Raw genomic sequence first — 17026 nt, 5'->3', positions numbered from 1 at the left:
AATCATGGACCGTCTAATATAACGCGGCATCTGAGATCTGTCCGGAGCCGACGGCTTCAACCATAAACTATCCTTAACAACGTTGTCTTGTCTCCAGCCGCAGAGGTTGATACAAGCAGCCCTGGCTCTGGTTTCTGTGGATCCATTGTGCTCTCCTGCTCCACTGGGGCTCTTTCACTGCTATTTACCTCCTCCCTGCCACAAAGCGACACAGAACGATGTGATATTTCTGGGAAGGGATCTGAGTGTTCAGCCACCGTGGGGGCTTTGCCGCACAGCATTGTTCCCTCGGAGCACTTCCAAAACGGTGACCGGTGGGGGTCACGGGCGCTCGCATACACATCACAGCAGACAAACAACCCCAGCGGCCCACGGAGAAAGCTCTCCAAAACCGCTCCGGCACTTTGCTTTCTATTTCACGTTGACAGGAACCGTTCTGCTACTTGTAACCCATTGTGTTAAATAACAACACATCAAATCATCAAAAACTTGAAATGAGAAATGTGTGAGCTGAGCTGCAGCGGTAGAAGCGTCATACAGCTCCACATCACCGCGTTTCTCCCGACACGCATGGACTTGTAGCATCAGAAATAGATACAGCACTGATATCTCTAGAGACCTCAGCTAAATGCTATTTTTGTCGCTAACCTGTAGAAAAGTCAAATAATTGTTTAGATTATTTAGATTTCACTTCAGAGCCCATCCCGCTTTTGAAGTGAGGCCTTGACAAATCTGTAAATACACCGGGAACATACCAGTCATGTAGCACTTGATCTCCTTGGTGTTTGTGAGGGGGTTGTTGTTCTTGAACATGTACAGGTTGAACGGCACAATGTGGTTGCTGTTGAGCCGCTTCCAGACGTCGTGGTTGGGGGTCGTCCAGCGGCCGGCCAGGACGTCGTAGTCGCGCCTGCCCATGTGCACCAGCTTGCTGAGCGGCTCGTACAGGCCGCCCTGGTAGCCGATGACCAGCTGGAAGGCGGGGTTGGTGTCGAGGTACACCTCCCCGAACGCCGTGTGCAGGATCTGCTTGATCATGAGGCCCGAGCCGCTGAACACGGCCAGCGGGGTTCCGATGTTATCGCAGGCCACGTAGAACTCGTCCCCGCTGCTCAGCTCCATGGCGAAGAGGTGACCCTGCAGGTCGTAGTACAGGGAGGTTATCTCGGAGCTGGAGTGGTTGTACATGTGCGTGACGCGGGTGGGGCTGGACAGGTCAGCGTAGAAGAACTGCAGGTGGTGGCCGATGCTGTTCCTGCTGGACACCCTGCGGCCGAGGCCGTCGTAGCGATATCTGATGCTCCAGCCGTTGGCTCTGCTGTAGACTTTGACCAGCAGGCCGGCCGAGTTGTACTCGAAGTACTCGTTGCCCCGTTGCCGGAGGAACCCGTCCTCGTCCATGCGGTACTGCACGTCCCCCAGGCGCGTGATGCGGTCCCGGATGTCGTATCGCAGCGGCGTGAGGCGGGCGCTGTTCCCGGGGCTGAGGAGGTGCAGGTTGCCGTTGAGGTCGTAGCTGTACCTCCACAGAGGCTTGTCGTTGATGGAGACCACCTGCAGTTGTCCGTCGGCGTCGTACTCGTACGTGTAGCGCGTGGTGTTGGCGTAAGGCCCCACTTTCAGCTCCTTGGCCACGACTCGGCCCATGTTGTCGTACTGCACCATCATCCAGTACATGAGCGAGCGAAAGATCTCGTATTGTACCTCCTTCACGCGTCCGTAGGCGTCAAAGTGCTTGGTGTGGGTCATCACGGCGGTGGTGATAATCTGATTTATGTCATAATAGATGACTCCGAATTTCCCAAACTGCTCCGTTTTACCAGACACGTCGTCGTAGCGATACAGGTCAATGGGCAGCGGCGTCTCATTGATGACAGCCTGCATGCTGGTCACGCGGAAGCTGTTGTCGTAGACGTAGTCGAACCTGGCGTTGACCATGCCCTCCTCACTGAACCTGAAAATCTGCCTGTCGATCAGGGGCCCGATCTGACGGTAGCGAATGGTGCAGGTGAAGCCCTCACTCTGCAGGTTGACCGTCTTCAGCATGCCGGCCACCTCGTCGTAGGAGAACCCGATGCGCGTGGTGTCGTACAGGATCTCCAGCAGTTTGGAGAGCTTGCCGTACTTGTAGATGACCCGGCGGCCGGTGCCCAGGTGGGTGGTCTGCAGCAGCTGGCCGTCCTCGCTGTAGTCCTGCAGCACCGAGGCGTTGCCTTCAGGGGGCCGGTAGGTGTTCCTGTAGTAGCCAATGGAGCGGGAGGTGTCCAGGGTCTGCCGGGCCACGTTGGGCATGGTGACGGAGGAGAGCCTGTCGTTTTTGTCAAACTCAAAGATGTACTGCCTCTGGCTGTACAGCAGCAGCACCATGGACTGTGAGGGAGGAGGAAACACATTGATGAAGCATTTTCAGTTAAAATGCAATAAAACATCCTGCAGCGTCCTGTGAAAAAGAATGATTGGTTCTGTAAAAGGGTGCTTCTATCTTCTAACTCCACTGAAAGACTGTTCTCAAAGGAAAACTGACCAACGCACACGGAAAGACTAAACAAGCTACAAGCTGAGCTGAAGGAGCAGCAGAAGTCACTGCGCTGGTTCACTCCACAAATCTCAGGGAAATGTCAAGAGCAAATCATATTTGCATGGAAGCCTGATTAAATGAATCTTCAAGTGGGATCCTTCACTCTCCTCTGGCGTCAAGATTTCCCTCAGATTATTCTACAAAAAAGGCAACTTCTTGTTTCTTAAGATTCCACAAATTGAGGAAAGTGAGGTTCCTTTTTTCCATTTCTCTATCATTTCTGAGCATCGGCTCGTGGGTGAGACAGTCTTTGTAGGCTGGTTGCTGGAACACTGGACTGTTAACAAGGTGACTCCAGTTTTCATATTACATGTCTGTGCTGGAAAATCACAGCTCTTCACCTTCTCTCCAACAGCCTCGCCTTCAATTAGAGGGCTGAAAGTGACATTTCACTCTGTTCGTCTAATCAGAGCTATTTCAGGTTGAACTTTGCTGTCAAACTGCGGTAACAAAGTATAATGTGTGTGGAGCACCAGGCAGCTTTTAATTACATTTCCACTGATAACTCTGCCGGAGCTCGATAAAGCAGCACAAACACTGCTAGAATATTACTTTGTAAAACTTCAGTTTAAGATCTTCCCTCTCATGCGTTTCATTCTTCAAATCCTCCATAAGGCGCCAACATCCTCACCTTCTCAAGGTACGTGTAGCTCCAGTACTTGCCGTCAGCGAAGATCTGGGAGGTGATTCTGCCGTTCTGGTCGTACTCCATGCGCACGGACATGGTGCCCCTCTGGATGCCCGCCACGTGGCCTCCAGGGGAGTAGGTGACGTTGACGCCGTTCAGGCGGCTGCTCGGCGCCCACAGCGTGGGGCGCCCGGCGTCGTCGTACTGAATGCGCAGCGTGAACTTCCTGTGGTCGTCGTAGACCTTCTCCGTTCGCGTGATGCGGTCGAAGTCCAAGGAGAGAAGGTTCCTGTTATGGACCTGAACGGGAGGAGGCAGGAGGTTAGAGACGCATCGGCCGTGCTTGGGAGGGATGAACGCGTGGCGCTGCTGGACGGCGTCTGAGGCGGGACCTTTTGGGGGCAGTTTTAATCACAGTAATAATTTCACATTCCTCTTTTCACAGCTTTTAATTACAACAGATGAGCCATATCGCAGGACTGCAGGAGTCACTGAAGTGGTGAAATTATGAGAATTACCATATTTCTTTGTTTGTGTAAAAATTAAACGGAGTCTTGGTGGGAGGATGCCTATTCATGCACAAAGCTTTAGAGCCACATTGATCATTAAATTAATTTTCAGTGCTTGCTGGGAAAAAAAATAACAACTCGCGCAGATGACAGTTGTTTTATTTAGCTTTTTGTGTAAATTGGCAAAGATGAGAAAAAAATCAATTCGTCTCCTGTGACTCAGAATATTGTCTGGATGTTTTGAATAGATGAGTGACCCCCGGCTTCACTATGATCGCAGCAGAAAGGCTTCGCTCTGTCGTCCTGTAGGGGAAAATCAGGAGGGTCTGGTGGCAGGTCTGAGAAACTCTCCATACAAAACATCCCTTTAAACTCAATGCATTTTGGGAAGGTATTTTGTTGTGTATTTTTTCCTAAATAATCTGCCCGGTGAGTTAGTGGCACGGCTTAAAAAGCTCCTAAAGCTGCTCCTGGATATCTGCTCGACACATTCCACAGAGCAGGTCGCAGGGGGCTCGCGGGGAAGCGTCCCGTTTCCAGCCTCACGCTGAGAAAAGCATGCTTAGGTCTCTCATCTGTGAAGGGACAATTACACCAGAGGCAATTAATGTCACCGATACCTAATTCAGAGGATTACTTTACACTAAAAGCAACAGATTCATGACGAGCACAATTCCAAGAAGGTTTGGAGCGAAACAGGCAATTTAAGCCTGAGGACTGAGGGGGGTCAGCGCCCCCACGGGTGCAGGAATGGGAATAATGGGGGACACATTAGTTATTCTCTCCTTTACTTTTACCTGCTGTCATAACAAGTGTCAGACTTCACTGACCGAGTGAAATCCCTACACCATTCCGACGGTCACTCAGGCTGCACATGAGACTTAATGACTGGTATTTCCTGAAAACACTGGACCTCTTTAAGCGGCGGCGACTCGCTGTCCCGCCAAAAAAAACGACTTTAGGGAAGCTTCCTATAGAAAATGAGGCGTAAGCGAGGAAAACGTCCTCGTGGCCGGATCCGGTTCGCCAAAAACTCAACAGGGTGTGAAAACACTGTTACAGCACAGATCCCAGGATCCCATGAGAATGGAGACTTACTCCGGAGGAATCATTTTAAATTGAGCATCGCCTCTAAAGGAACTCGGCAAAGCAGATGTGTAGCAGCACAATAAAGACTATTACGGAGCGCAACAGCAACAGTGTTACACTTTAAACTGTCCTCGACATGAAACACTACAGCAACATCTGATCCCTCAATCAATATCAATGACTTTTGTGTCAAATAACAATCTCAATCTGCTACTTTACAAGTGAAATTGCCTTTCATCAGTTCTCATGATTAATTCAACAGTTGCTGCGTCGTCTTCAGTAACATCAGCCGTGTTTATTCCCACAATGCAATCAAAGACAACTAATTCCATCTTTTTGTTTGTCCCTGACTCGTATCTTTTGAACAGAAAGACTCCGCGGCGACACTGACACGTACGCACGCGAGCCGTGCCTCTATTTTTAACTGGGCAGCGAGGAAGCGGCGGACGCTCCCGCCGCCGACGGGAGGACGGAGCGTCGTCAGGGATCCGTTTAGCGCCGGCATGTGGGAGCGCACGCCGCTACTCAGTTACAGCCGCGCTCCTTCTCTCATGAATCCCATTGTTCTGTTGGAGAGCGCGGCCGCCCACATAATATCACTTGACATGCCACTCAAGGTCGTTCAATGATTCCTGCTCTGTTCATCCCCCTGTTCTTGCCATTAGGCTGCTCCCATTTCCTATCTTACCCCTGGGGCCGTTGTCTATAACATACATTAGAAGCTTTCACTTCCAGAGGGACAACAGGGCCATTAAATGAACAGCCAGTGACAGACAAAGTGGCACCTTCCTATTAGCGGTGTCGCCTCCCAGTGAATGTGCAAGACAACTCAAGTTATTTGAATTACAAAGCAGAGAAAAACAAAGCAAGCCAATCAATCGGATACATTTTCTTATTGGCGCTCTGTGTGTTAATAGTAATTTCCAGTGGGTCGCATGAGATGCTTTATGGCCATAAAGAGATAAACCCTGGATCTTCATCTCATTATGATGCAAACCTGTTGAAATGCTATGTTAATGTGGCAGCTTACACAGTCGCATATTTCGCTAATATTGGACCCTTTTAACAAAAAACTTTTTACTTAAACCACAACCTGCACAGGCCTCACTAGTGTGGGCTTCTTTGTCCAGGTATTATGTGCCATATCGTTACAGATCCACGGGTGTGAAAGGCCTAAACTGCTAAACAAATTCATGGCTATGACTTTTATGACTTTTCTCCACTCTCCTATTTCATCGCTAGTCATTTAATGACCTGCATCATCGACTGCAGAATAAAGTTTGAGCACGATATTTCTTTTTGTCCAGACAGTTTTTGGACCACTCCATTGGTGCAGCAGGGCACAAATTCAGGGTCAGTTGGAAAAAATAAGGCACCTGAAATAAACTCGGCCGCTCTGAGTGCAGCCTTGGAACAAAGCAGCCAAGTGAATTGTGTGTCCGTTGGCCCACACGTTCATGCCAGGAACGCAAAATTCTTTCAGTCAAGGCTAAATTTCTCAGTCTCGCTGAAAATGTCTTGAATTACCTCCTTTACATGACCGTGCTCACTGAGTCTTTCTGGCTTACCCTCAATCTGCGCCCGTAAACGGTGACCTGGCCACGGGCCTGCTCCTTCCTCTGCCTCCACTCCACCAGGTTGAGGCCGTTATCGATGGCCAGGGTCACGTTCCTCCTGCTGACGGTGGGGTTGACGGTGCCGGCCAGCAGGTGGGGCTCCGTGTGCAAGGACACCTCCATGCCGTTGGCCAGCACCAGCCGCAGCGAGCCGTCCAGGCCGATGAAGTAGCTGTTCCGCACTTGATCTGCGAACGCAGAGGGGATTCACATACAGAGGAGGAGCACAATCAGGAATCCATGTAGTGGATGTGAAAGGACTAAATCTAATATTCAGCTCGGCACACACAAACATAATCACCTAAAATGGCTGCTCAGCAAACAGAAAGCCTTTAGCAGCAGTATTTAACCGAACCCCTGCGATAATGTTGGTTCTGCGTCAACAAAGATCAATAGTGAGAGGTTTCACAGCGCCTGTAAAGTAAAGTTTTACAGCTGTTGCAGCATCCTGGAGGATATGGGGGAATGAAAACCATCAAAGCTGCTCGCTTGCCTTTGGCCTCACAAGGCAGACATGCACGCACGCATACCAACAGACTCCAGACCAGTGACTAATGCTTCCACTAAGCGCCTCGTGTACATTCATCAGAGAATACCTCCTCCTTGCCTCCTGTCGTTAGGCTGACAAGGACCAGGATGAATATTACTCTCATTAAGAACAATGGGAAATTAATGACTTGTCAGGCACTACATGAATTAGCGGACTTCATTTGAGGGGGAAAAAATGAAAACATCAACTGGAATTTCCTCGTGTTTACATGCGAGGTCGGAGCTGGGTGATTTCCCAGGATGAGACCGGAGTCATGGGCGGAGGAGTGCGACCTTGTGCCGCTCCGTACCTCCCTTCATCTGCGCCACGCTGATACCCTGGGCTAGCCCCTGCCCAAAGGAGGCCTCGGGGACCCGGCCAGGCAGAATGCTGCTGAACTAGGTGGTTCGTGCTAATGTATTCAGAGCGTTCAGCAGGGGAGACGAACGCCCTGCGCTGACATTTAATGGGCTGCTGCTTAAAACAAAACAAATAATGGAGCAGCTCTCCTGACCAGCACATCACGCTGCGGCTCAGCGTTTTCCAGTTGCTAATAAAGATGTTAGGACAAAGACATAATGAAGCTGCTTAATAATTTATCTGCTCATCTATAATTTCCTGTTATTTTCACATTAGGACTATGTGTATTTCAACTCCAGGTGTATTTAACATGGTTGAACAGGACAAACCCGACCAGGCAGCAGCAGAGGAATCGTGTGTTATGTGATCAGCCAGTTGCGAGCATACAAAGCAGACAATAGTGAATTAATTAACAGCAGAGCTCCTGGCGCCACCCTTCCGGCGAGCAGACGCCGAAGACAAGGTCACCGCATGGAGGTGACCGATACCTTCACGAACTGTAAGAAACCAGAGATTCTCCTGCTCGGATTCAGGCCCAGTTTGGACGCGAGTCCAAGTCCGGAGGGAGGAGGACAAGTGGAAATCTAAATCAGACGCGCAAGAAGGAGTAAAGGTGCGGATGTCTGTTAAAAATACGATGTCCTGGAGGTTCAAAGCTATCAATGGGTGATCAATGAAGCAATTAGTCTGGCACATTGATAGGATAGGAGAAGGCGTAAACGTGCATGTAAATGAGGTGCAGTCAGACGGATGAGGCTGCCTTCATGTCCCGCGCTCCCTCTAAATCTCCCCGACCTGCTGCATCGTGTATCGGCCACCAGCATTGTGTTTTATCAATTGTTTTTATGACAGCAAATCAATATTTGTTTCCATTCTGGTAAATGGAAGTTGCACTCCATTTTTCTTTAGAAACAGAGGAGCAACAAATACCACAGCATGTAAGCTCCATAAGAGAAGCAGCGAGGTCCATATTCAGCACAAAATGCATCATTTCTACATAAAACTATTTGCTTCAATTCATCTATTCCTGCTTCCACTGTAGCGCAAATAAACATTGGAATTATGTTTGTTCTGCTCAAACACATACAAAATGAATTACATTCAGTCCCAATAACAAGCACTAGGTTTTATTGGAAACACAGGTTCCAGATTTGACCGTTGCCTGACAGGCCTCCACTTATCGGACCAAGCGCTTCGCTTGAAGAAGTTCTGTAACTTATCCTAGATGTTTGTATAAACACAAACTGTTCAACCAGCGTCTGAGCTTTTAGCACCGGTGACAGGAGCACCTGCTGCCACTCACCCTGCATAAGCGTGTAGAAGGTGCCAGAGGCCGACAGGTTGGTGGTGACGGTGATGTCCTCTTTGTTGGAGCCCTCCGTCTGGATGCGCACCGCGCTGTCGGCGTCGCTGCGGTAGCTGCTCACGCGGCCCGTGGGGTGGGTGACGTTGGTGAGACGCCCGTAGCTGTCGTACCTTCGGAGCAGAGAAGGCGAAGTCATGAGCAGGCACCGTGACTAGAGCCGCGTCGCGAGCGGTGCTGCTCACGGAGACTGGCTGAATCACAGAACAATGGTAATCATGGTGCAATCACAATCACAGATGCGGCTCAGGTTTGCATAAATGCATGTAGGTACATAAATGTGACTGATGATTTGCTCTGTCATCACAGATTTACTGTGATTATGAGTCGCTAGATAGGATAAGCTGTTTGGCTGCTAATTACGAGGAGGAGCTTGGGCTGCTTTTTCCAGAGCGATATTCCCTCTTGGTGTCACAAATTGTGAAAATGTATCAGCAGGGGCAGTAAACACAGCAGCAAATCCATCAAAGATGGCAGCTGGAGATAATGAAACCGCAAACTATCAGCTTAAATCGCTGGAGCACAATTAGCATTACTTATAAATGCCCTGCACACTTCACTGTACACGACTAGAACGTGGGTGAGCTCACGGATCTGGGGGTTTTCCATGAGGATGTGGACGTGTGCCGTGTAGCTGCGGAAGCACGTAAGGCAGCAGAGGAGCAGATCCTGGATCAGCCAGACGAAAGCCGCCGCCGCCACCGCCGCTTGGCGCATTCGGGGAAGCGCTTATTAACTTAAAAGATTAGCGATGTCACTGGATGTCATTTTACAGTCTATGAAATGGAAGCGCCGAGGTGCGACTCCTTGGAGAGACGCAGATGCCGCGGCGCCTGCAAATCAGTCAGTTCATCACATCCAGGAGCGCGAGTGGCCAGATTGGTTCATTTTGCTCGGGGAGCACATCAGCATAGAACAATTTGAAGTCTCTCAGATTGCCGGCGTTCCAGAAGGCGCGTGCATTACTTACTTACGCCGGGACTTTTATTGGTGCAGCGAATACAGATTGGAGAGTCCTCTGCAGCGTCGCTGGCTGCCATAATAAAGCCTCTAATAAATGAGATGGCGGGTGCTGTTTTACAGATATCTCCCCTGCGCTGCCGTCTCAAATATCCAGTACGGAGGAAGAGCGGGAGAGGAATCATCTCCCAGAGATAAATGCTATCTGATCTCAATTGTACTAGGGCTTGCCGTACACTTCCACTTCAGGAAATACTAAATAACACAGTCATTTATATCTAAAGCATGCGATTTCTTGTGATATTGCTCATATTTTATCAGCGAGACATTGTCCATGAGCCAATCGCTCAGGATTTTGCTCACAAAGCGCTCCATTTGCTTGAAGACGAGGCGGCCGCTGCTCCTGTCCACGAGACGGAAATCTCATTCTAGAGCGCCACTGCGTGTCCCAGCTTGATCACTGACCCAAACTGGCTCTGTCTCAATTAGGGCCCTGAGCCGGAGTCATTCCTCCGGCTTCACCGCTGAGCTCTAATGGCTCTGGCCTGCTTCAACTCAGCTGCCTATTAGTGGGCTTTCTGTGGACAAGGAGGGCACGGGGGCAGCAGCTCGGCAGAAGGAGAGGACTGCTTTCCCCCTGGATGGCCACAAGTCCATTCACATCGCGTCACCTCTGTGTCACACGCCGCCTTTGTGACCTTTCACGCTGGGGCCCAACAATGGGCCGGACACTTCGCATCAGCGTCCCCTCCAGCAGCCCTAACCTCTGTTCTTGACAGAGTTATTCTCATATTCTCACTCTGTCTGAGCCTTTCCATCCACGTGACTGATGACTGCGGAGACAACAAAACAAAAGCAACAGTCGTGCAACGGCTTCAGCGCGGGATAACGTTTAGGCGTCTTCCAGAGTGCGAGCGATTTAAGAGATTTATGCTAAGTCATGAGCAGAAAACTCATCTTGTAATAAAACCTGTGTTGATATACACACATAACCACAGTAAATGCAAACCTGAACGCTTGAAGCTCTGCCTCCTCTGTTCACACTACTGTATGAAGCCTGTGGGTCACCTTCCTTAGCCTAATGGGACGGTTGGGGACTCAGGTCCTGCCCTGGGACACTTTGACATATGGATGGTACAGTAGGAATCAGTCGTCAAATGACCAACGCAGTAATAGTCACACTACCAAGTGTCTCCCCTGAGCCGAAGCCACATTGATTTGTCTCTAGAATAATGTGTGCGCATCCTATGTATGTATATGATTCACCCTCAAAGTGCTGCACTTTCTTTCCTTCTCCTCCGATACGAGTGAAAGGTCAGTTCTACTGTTTGTATTTAATCTCACAAAGCCCTTTGTGTCACTAGTTGCTACACTATCTTCGTCTTTTCTTTACATAATGGGAAGGAGTACGTTCAGATCTGATAACGGCAGCCATTTTACAGAAGTCAAGGAGAAATAATTTATAATCCCAACCACCCACCGGATTCGCTGGAGCCTCAGGCGATGCACTGTACCTTGAGAAACGACTGTGCTCGGCTGCATTAGTGCCATTTACACGGCATGGTTTTTTCAGTACAGTCGTCTCCGATGACAACCAAATCAAACACAGGTGATAAATGTCTGCTCAGATTAAACACAGTGTCTGATTGTGTGTCAGGGTGTTATATTCCTCCAGCGAGGTGTAACAGATGTCTGACCAGCCAATCTGCTTAATCACACTTTGTGGAATGACATCCAGTTAGCACAGAATCCCTTGGTGCAAACTACTAAGCTAAAGGACAGATTGCTCCACGAAAGCCACAGGAACACAAAGTCCTGAGTTTCACTGCTGCTTCCCTGATAATGTGTGTTTTGCTTCAATCAATTACTATCTGTGGCAACTCTATTATGCTCATACTCCCCAGTCCTGTCACAGTCCTTTGGCAAAATGTGTTTTCCAGCTGATATATGCTCCTCCTATACCAAACAGCTCCAAAAAAGTGATGGTCTCCAGCCTGTCACTACAAGCAAGAGTGCAGATGAGCACATCAGGCACTAATCCTATTTTGTATGATAACAGCAAATAGGATTACACCCAAACTTCCACAGGTCTTGTAATGTGAGTGACACATACGTCCAGGCATAAGAACGGGGCTCAGGTGCCAAAATGACAAGATCTCTGCGACTCCAAACATCCACTCGTTAAAACATCCTAGCAGAAATAGAAAACGTCCACCTCCGATGCTCCAAATGTGACCAGTATGTTGGCTTTGAGACTTTCCAGATCTATTAAGTCGCTCTGAGGTGAAGCCTAATCTAATCTAGGACCCAGACGGTGGTGTTAGGATTAGAAAGGTGTTTAGTAAGCACTTAATATCACTCACTCAAAGAAGGTTGTCCATCCATTTTCATTGGTCTTCGTTGCCAGAAGTCCTGAGCTTCCGTGGTAGGTCATCAGGGCTAATTCTTGTCCCTGTGCAGCGACAGTTTTCAGGGCGCTGTTGGTGCCAATCGTGAACCAGAACGTCTGTCCGTCGGGGACCATGAGCCACAGAGGCATCCCTGTGGTGTCTCTGCGGATGATCACCGTGTTCTTGTTCTTATCGGTGATGCTGCTCACGTCCCCCACCCCGGTGTACGTCAGATTGTACAGGTGGTCGCCCGTGGTCAGACTTTGCGTGAATATGTGGCTCCCGTTGGAGTCGAATAAATAGAGCTCATCGTTGATGGGGGAGGACACCTCGTACATGTTTAGCGGATTCAGGTAGGGCTTGTTTTTGCGCACGTAGCGGATGCGAATGTTGCCCAGATCGGCGATGAAAAGCTCCCCGTCCGGACACACAGCCAGGGAGGAGGGCGCGTTCAGCTTGGCGTCCTTGGCGTAGCCCTCGTCTCCAGAGTAACAGTCACAGTTGGCATCGTTTTTGCAGTCACAACCACTCGGTGCTCCTGCAACCAGGGAGATCTCTCCGTTGGTGGACACCTGTCGCACTCTGTTTATCTTCTTCTCGTCTGACTCAGCGATGTATAGGATGCCGTTGTGGGACACAGCGAGGGCATTGGCCGACTCCAGCGTGGCGTGGATGGCCACTTTGCTCATGAGGAAGTGGTCAATGCCAGGGACTTGGCAGTGCATCGGTCGACCAGCAACAATGCGGACCTGATGGTTTTCTGAGATCTGGAGCACCACATTGTTGTCCAGCACATACAGGGAGTTGTCCATGGGGCTCACTGCAAGGTCTGTGGGCCACTCAAGTCGCACCTAAGAGGGAAAAAAACAGCAAACTATCAGCTTCAGGTTGCACAAAGAGGCCATGGTCCTATTGATCCACACATTTTTCACTTTATCACAGAAAAACACAACCTGAAAAGAAGAATCATTGAGCGCTGGTAACAGAAAGGATAGAAGCTGTTGTGAAAAAGGCGGCCGCTCAGACTACGCTGTAAGCAAAGTATTTTCTGAAACAGTTTATTATCTGATAAGGAGCAGGATACTGTTAAAAGGAGAAATACGAAAGCGTGTTTGTAAAGATCAGCGGGGATAAGAGGAGTGGTGCCGAAGAGCAGAACAAGAAGTGATCATTCCGCTGATCAGATTAGGAGAAAAGAAAGAAACGTGGCCATTGATCACTGGGACTCTGGACACCAAAGTACCGGGCGTCTGCACCCTTAACCCCCACAAAGTTACTGTTTTTCCTCGCTTCGGGTTATTAATTTTAAATTGACTAGAGATTGCATGAGTCCTTGAAAAGAAACTAGAGCACACTTACCAAATTAAAGTCTAGCCTGCCTCTGGCATCCAAAATTATGACTTATTGTTCTGCTAACAATGTATCTGGCTTTTAACAAATTGGAATGATTGGATTCATCCAATTCACTGTCTCCTGCTCACTTATAATCCAAGGGGGATATCTCATGAACATAATGTGTGCTATATTTCAATGGAGGCTTCAGAGCACCAACAAAGGACACTGATTAAAACTTGGTGCAAAATACAAAGACTGGTTCGGTTTGGACACTTTGTCACTAGTTCTATTGACAATTACTTCTATTCTTTGAGAGGAAGCATACAACTTAAAGTACAGTAGCAGTCGATGTGTCTGTTAGCAACACACTGAGAATCCATGACTACAACAAATCATGGCATCAGCATAAAATACTGCAACGAAATACTGGTTTGACACATATGAATCCCATAACGAGGTTAAAATGCCTCAGGTTTCTACTGATGAATATGGAACAAAGTGAAAAAAGTCAAGGTTGACACACGACTCTTACTGCTTTTGACATGCCGCCTGGTATCACGGTGCCCGGGGTCTGAGCGAGTGACTCACCTCTCAGCTCGCTGTGCCTGTTTACCTGCTTTCTGCCCATAATTCACACTTTTCCCATTTAGAGGTTAATGCTGACACAATCATTCATTTCAATGACTTCAGAATTCTACAGAGATGATGTTGAATGTCTGCGCGGTCGCGTTCATACACAGCTCACATCATCCTCCACAATCGGAGGGGGGTTATATAATGGGGCATCTCACGGCCCCATAGAACAAACAGGAGACTGGCAGTGGATCCATGTCATCTCTCAGTGAGCCGAAAATGCATTTACTTGGGAAATGAAGGGGAGACTTTCAATTTCTTAAAACCTATTTCTTGTCAACACTGGTGGTTAAATATTTCATGAGGCAGAGTGTGGAGTGGCTCGGGGGAGCTGCCTGTAAGGAGGTTTTCACGCCACTCTGACTGATGAGGGGATATTTCCCAAGCTTCTGTCCCATATCCTGTAACCTGATCAGACCCTTCTCTTTATACAGTGGGGAGCTGTCAGATGTTCCTGTCTGCCACCAGCAAAAAGCCCGAAATTTGCTCATCATGTGAGGATGTGAGCCAGAGGCCCGCATCAACAAAACACAAAATTATTTTCCAAATGTATTTGAACTTGTATTAGAACTAAAATGACATTTTCCATTAGCAATCTCTTCACTCTTTGCTTGTACCAGCATGATGCCTGTCTGAAGCAGATATGTCAGTATTTGAAGTCCCTCTCAGATTTGAATTGAATGTCACAGCCAGAGCCTTGATAGAGCTTTCTGAAGTAGCTAATACCCTTGAAATATGCTCAAGTGATCTTGTTTTGAGACACGGTTCGCCTCTATTTAAGTTTTAACGCAGCAGGAGATGTGAAGACGTAACATTTTTAACACTTGAAATGGGAAATGGAAAAGATTTTTGAAGCAGCAAGGACCTTGGTCTTCGGTATAAACTAATTTTAAAATTCCTCAATGAGGTCAAACGCTTGTCCTTTTGATTAATAATGAGATGCTGAGAAAACAAAAACTTGCAGAGCTGCAAACTGAGTGAATGTTGCTGCAGGAGACTGGGAACAGATGGCGTGGTCAGATAAAAATCACCCCATCGGAGGCGTGAGAAAAACGAGACAGGTGAGGCAGACCAGAAGGAATGGCCGTTGTGATGAGAGGGAGAAACTATGATCCAGAGTGAGGGGTTGGGGAGTGTTTGAAGTAGAAAGCTATGTGCCCTGGATGAATTTTTAATGGATGCTTTTTACCGTCTGAGTGTCTCTGGCAGCGCTCGTGTGATTTGTCATCGTTGTGGAGCTGCAGTCAGTCTGCCTTGGACCCGGGAGGGCGAGCATCTATAGGCGCTTATGTGCGAGGTGGATGTTGGTGGGAGGGACTCATGAGGAGGATGGAGCGTCCCCGGGGCCGGGCAGCTGGAGGCTTTGCTCCGTGCGCCCAATACATCATTCCACGTAGGCAGAAAGCTTGGGTGCGCGAGGCCCCTGGGGGCGTGTTCACTGGTTGTACTGGTACCAGACACAAACTGGTCCCTGCACGTGTGGTGAGGACTTCACCATGAATCACAGCCACTGGAACCATTAAAGCCAAAGAATGGGAGCTGAAACAATTAGAGCTACTGGGAACAACACTACCACTGTGCAGGGTGGATGATCAATTACAGCTATGGCAGGTATAGTAATTAACCCTTAACCACTCGCAGTGGAAAATATTATGAAAGGCAGAAAAAGCAGCGCGGAGGCTGCGGAGCGTGTGCAAAGAGCGTCTCATCCACTGTGCCAGAGAGGGTCGCGTCCTTGCCTGGGGGCGTGTTCCGTGTGATGTGGACATGCGAGGCTGGAGTGTGTGTGTGTGTGTGTGTGTGTGTGTGTGTGTGTGTGTGTGTGTGTGTGTGTGTGTGTGTGTGTGTGTGAGTGTGTGTGTGTGTGTGTGTGTGTGAGTGTGTGTGTGTGTGCACGCACGTGTTTGCGATAGGTCATTCTCCTCATCCCCCTGCAGCTGTAGGTCACTGGCCATATGCAGTTTTGGCCACTTGAAGCAGATGTGTAAGCCGCCAGAACCACAGTGCCACCTCTGGCTCCTGCTCCACTCTGTGCTGTGTTCACTCCACCTCCAGCTCATTTTCATTTCCCATCAATATTTGTCTGATGAACACGTCATTATTTCAACTTCGCGATTCATCGGTGTGGCACAGCTGTGTTCGAGGCTGCTGTTCCGAAATAATAATTTTCTAAAGTAATGAATCCATACCATCCTCTGCTTAATGCCCTGAACGTCCGTCTCTGGTCAGACATGAGGAAACGGGCTGCAACATAAACTTTCATTTGTTCTGTGAAAGAAACAAATCAGCTGTATTTGCATGACCTTGCTGCAAATTGTTTTCTTGATGTCTATATTTCTGCGGTTCTGTTTATGATTCAAGACACTTTTTGAGATCGACTTAACTGATGATAGAAACCATTAGTCAGCCTGAAAACAAGCCCTATGTCCATACAGCAAAGTCCAAGTGCTAAATGTCTGTGACCTTTCACTGCCTCATCATCTTCAGTTGCTATTGTGAGAATCTTAAAGAAACGGCCACTTGACCCGGGCTGTGAGGGCGTAGCTACAGAAACACACAGGGCGCCCGTGTGCATCCTGGAGGCCAGGGTCACGCAGGGAGACGGGTCCAGGCCGAGAGACAGAAGAGCACGTGCGGCGGCGCAGGTCAGAGGGGTCGTACCTGAGCGATGTCCATCACAGCGTCGCAGCTGAGAGGTCGGGCGGAGGTCAGGTCGTTGAAGCCCAGGAGAGTGGAGATGATGCCGTTCTGATCAATCCTGCGAATCATGGTCCCGTCCACGAAGAAGATGACGCCGTACTTATCCACCGTGATGCCTGCAGAGAAACATATGTCCAGGCGTCATTGTGTTTGTCTGCGTCTTCATGTGAGGATGTGAGAGATGCTGAATAACAATTAAGGCCTATCCTGCACAATAAAAATTAAAGTCTAATCATGGCAATGAAAACTGATGCCAGAGTTGCTTTTTTTCAATCAATACGAGGGAACAATAGAACAATAGTTCATAATGGATGATAGTGCCGTAGGTATCGATTC

At 48.8% G+C, this 17026-nt stretch overlaps 1 protein-coding gene across 10 annotated transcripts in view; it reads right to left on the bottom strand.

Moving 5' to 3' along the window:
* The window catches only part of tenm4 (teneurin transmembrane protein 4), a 104855-nt gene that overhangs the window by 6915 nt on the left and 80914 nt on the right, over window positions 1-17026 (bottom strand). For all 10 annotated transcript variants that reach the window (XM_029170575.3, XM_029170574.3, XM_029170576.3 and 7 more), the window contains 6 exons: window positions 16652-16806; window positions 11996-12873; window positions 8613-8785; window positions 6373-6608; window positions 3210-3506; window positions 756-2370 (listed from right to left, as the gene is read on the bottom strand). In XM_029170575.3, coding sequence (XP_029026408.1) covers window positions 756-2370; window positions 3210-3506; window positions 6373-6608; window positions 8613-8785; window positions 11996-12873; window positions 16652-16806 — 3354 coding nt within the window. The remainder of the gene's footprint in view (window positions 1-755; window positions 2371-3209; window positions 3507-6372; window positions 6609-8612; window positions 8786-11995; window positions 12874-16651; window positions 16807-17026) is intronic.

The sequence above is a fragment of the Betta splendens genome, chromosome 13 (assembly GCF_900634795.4).
Source record: "Betta splendens chromosome 13, fBetSpl5.4, whole genome shotgun sequence".
In the NCBI taxonomy this organism is placed as follows: domain Eukaryota; kingdom Metazoa; phylum Chordata; class Actinopteri; order Anabantiformes; family Osphronemidae; genus Betta; species Betta splendens.
The sequence above is the reverse complement of the archived record's forward strand: the minus strand, read 5'-3'. Positions and strand labels throughout refer to the sequence as shown.